Genomic DNA, 3,135 nt, shown 5'->3' on the forward strand with positions numbered 1-3,135 from the left:
TTTGACCATGGGACAGTTCTTCCCGAAAATTAAAGGGGCAGGGAGAGAGGATCTCAAATTCAGGGCAAATAACTCTGCATTTTCAGGCCCATCCTGTACGCCTCGTTAGCCAAATGGAGATCTGCACTAGACATCCATCCCTTTTCACTCTCCTGAAGACCTGTCCCATGGTTAAACCCATTTCATAGAGCAGGAACCTGAGGCTCCTACAGGCTTGGTGGTGAATTACAGGTCTGTCCAGGACGGAGCATCGTGGTCCTAATTTCATCTTTTCCCATTCAGCTGCAGGTCCTAGAGAGTAATGAAAGGGTTGGGGAGCACACAACCTGAGATCACGATGGTGACAGAGGGAAAACTAAAGGAGGATTTGGGGATTGGGCTAGAGATCCGAGGGTTGGGGGTGGAGCTGGAAACCTAGAGAGGGCAAATGAGGTGGGAAAACGGGGCGGGGCCCAGAAAGGGCTACGGGGCGGAACGTGGGGCACGCAGGACCGGTGGGTTCAGAGGGGCACCAGCTGAGAGGTGGTGGAACTGGCGGAGGCAGTGGGACCAGCCCGGCTCCCGCAATCCTGGGGCGCTGCGCGGGGATGGGCGGGCGCTCAGCGCTGTGCTTCTCGCCTGCTGGTTAGGCGGAGCAGGCTGAGAGCCGCGCGTCTGCGCGCGAGACCCCCGGGTCCCGCCGCCCGCGGTTTCTGGCGCTGCGCTCGCTCCGCCACGCTCCGCCGCTGGGGTGGGCATCCCCAGACATGAGCGCCCCCGCGACGCTGCCCCCCGGGGGCGAAGAAGGGCTCGAGACCACTTGGCCCCCGGCGGCTAACGCTAGTCGCGTCCCGGCAGAGGAGGAGGACGATACGCGGTCCGACGGCACGGGGACGGCTGGCATGGTCACCATCCAGAGCATCTACGCGCTAGTGTGCCTGGTGGGTCTGGTGGGCAACGCCTTGGTTATCTTCGTGATCCTTCGCTACGCCAAAATGAAGACGGCCACCAACATCTACCTGCTCAACCTTGCCATCGCCGATGAGCTCTTCATGCTGAGCGTGCCTTTTGTGGCTTCATCAGCCGCCCTGCGCCACTGGCCCTTCGGGTCGGTGTTGTGCCGCGCGGTGCTCAGTGTGGACGGCCTCAACATGTTTACTAGTGTTTTCTGTCTGACCGTGCTCAGTGTGGACCGTTACGTCGCGGTGGTGCACCCTTTGCGAGCCGCCACCTATCGGCGTCCTAGTGTGGCCAAGCTGATTAACTTGGGCGTGTGGTTGGCGTCCTTGCTGGTCACCCTGCCCATCGCGGTCTTCGCAGACACCAGGCCGGCTCGGGGCGGCCAGGCAGTGGCTTGCAACCTGCACTGGCCTCACCCGGCCTGGTCGGCAGTCTTCGTGGTCTACACCTTTTTGCTGGGCTTCCTGCTGCCGGTTCTGGCCATTGGCCTGTGCTATCTGCTCATTGTGGGCAAAATGAGAGCTGTGGCACTGAGGGCTGGCTGGCAGCAGCGGAGGCGCTCGGAAAAGAAGATCACTAGACTAGTGCTGATGGTAGTGGCAGTGTTTGTGCTCTGCTGGATGCCTTTCTATGTGGTACAGCTCCTGAACCTGTTTGTCACCAGCCTTGATTCCACTGTCAACCATGTGTCCCTCATCCTCAGCTATGCCAACAGCTGTGCCAACCCCATTCTCTATGGCTTCCTCTCTGACAACTTCCGTCGCTCCTTCCAGAGGGTTCTCTGCCTGCGCTGCTGCCTCCTGGATGCTGCTGGGGGCGCTGAGGAAGAGCCCCTGGACTACTATGCCACTGCTCTCAAGAGTAGAGGTGCGGCAGGATGCATATGCCCCCCACTCCCTTGCCAGCAGGAGCCTGTTCAAGCAGAACCCAGCCGCAAACACGGTGCCCTCACTGGGACCACCACTTTCTGAAGACCCTTCTCACCTTCCACCCAGCCTGGCCACCTCTTTCAGGGACTGCACCACCTGTACAGCCCAACAACTGCACCTCCTGGATGCTCACCTAAAGAACAACCACCTGTTCCCACTTAAGCCCTCTCCTCCCAGCAGTGTGTGACATCCACAAGAGCACTGAACTCCTCTACTGTTCCCCTCTCCCCAGGACTCTGGCTTTCAGGAGAACGCCTTAATGGGGGTAGGACTTCTCTGGGAACTGGGCTAGGGTGTTGATCATTTTGGAGCCTCTGTCTATTTTTGGAGGGATGGGAAGCAGGAGGTGGCCATAGGGGAATAGCCACCTGTGTGTGACTTATTGCAGTGACTGCTTGGAAGAGGAATCAGAAAGGTAGAGGCAGGCAGTAGCCCTTGCTTTTAGCAGGCTTTTTGCCTTGTGATGGGAATCTAGCATGTGCAGAGAGAGAAGCAAGGAAGAACACTTCCAAGCATATTCCCTTTGCCTGTTCCTAGGCTCCCGTTGCTAAGTGAGATTTCTGTGCAACAGCCTGAGGCACTTGTTCTGTGTACCACCTCCCCACCATCCCCTGACCTGACACCTGCTTGTAATCATAAGTGTCCAGATTGGTATCCAGGGCTAGTAGCAGGTTTCCTGTGAGTGAAAAAGGTTTGTAAAGACATGCTGCAGGGTTTGCTACAAGGCATAAAGCCAGGTCAGTAATAAAAACGCAGAGGATAAAATCACATCTAGCTCCTATGATGTGTTCCCCCCCCCCCCCGTCCTTGGGTGTGGGAATGTGAGACCTCATTATATCCCCAATTTATACCATGGTGGAAAATGGGAGGGGACAGGAAAAGAACAGAGTGGAGGGAAGTCAGCCCACATTTTGAAAGAGGAGCAGCTCTGTCACTCACTATTTGAAACTATCGACATTCAGTTAAAACATCAGCAGGATGTAGCTATTAAATGCAGACTGAACACAGTAAAAGGCTGTGACTTTGTGTCTGGTAGGTTAACCAAAGCGTGGGTTATTTTTTGCTAAAATGAAAAGGCTGCTTGTAAGCAGCTTTCCCTCTGATAAAAGCAGAGCAAGGGGCTGAGAAAATACTTGTAACACTTAGGTTGGTATCTGGAGTGAGAATATGTGATTATACAGGGTCTGAAGTGCTTTTTGGGAGACCCCCCACCTGGCTTAACCTAGCAAAAGATACTTTTAGGTTTGTTTGGGACTGTCCTGATGAG

The 3,135-nt window shown here is 55.6% G+C and overlaps 1 protein-coding gene across 1 annotated transcript; it reads left to right on the forward strand.

Annotated features, from left to right (window-relative positions):
* The first annotated feature begins 533 nt into the window (after positions 1 to 533).
* SSTR4 (somatostatin receptor 4) lies at positions 534 to 2,613 on the forward strand. The gene has a single exon (XM_081291373.1). It carries the CDS (start codon positions 747 to 749, stop codon positions 1,908 to 1,910), a length of 1,164 nt encoding a protein of 387 aa, XP_081147499.1. The 5' UTR covers positions 534 to 746; the 3' UTR covers positions 1,911 to 2,613.
* Positions 2,614 to 3,135: the final 522 nt, after the last annotated feature.

The sequence above is a fragment of the Spermophilus citellus genome, assembly GCF_964194105.1.
Source record: "Spermophilus citellus genome assembly, chromosome: 4".
NCBI classification, from domain to species: Eukaryota; Metazoa; Chordata; class Mammalia; order Rodentia; family Sciuridae; genus Spermophilus; species Spermophilus citellus.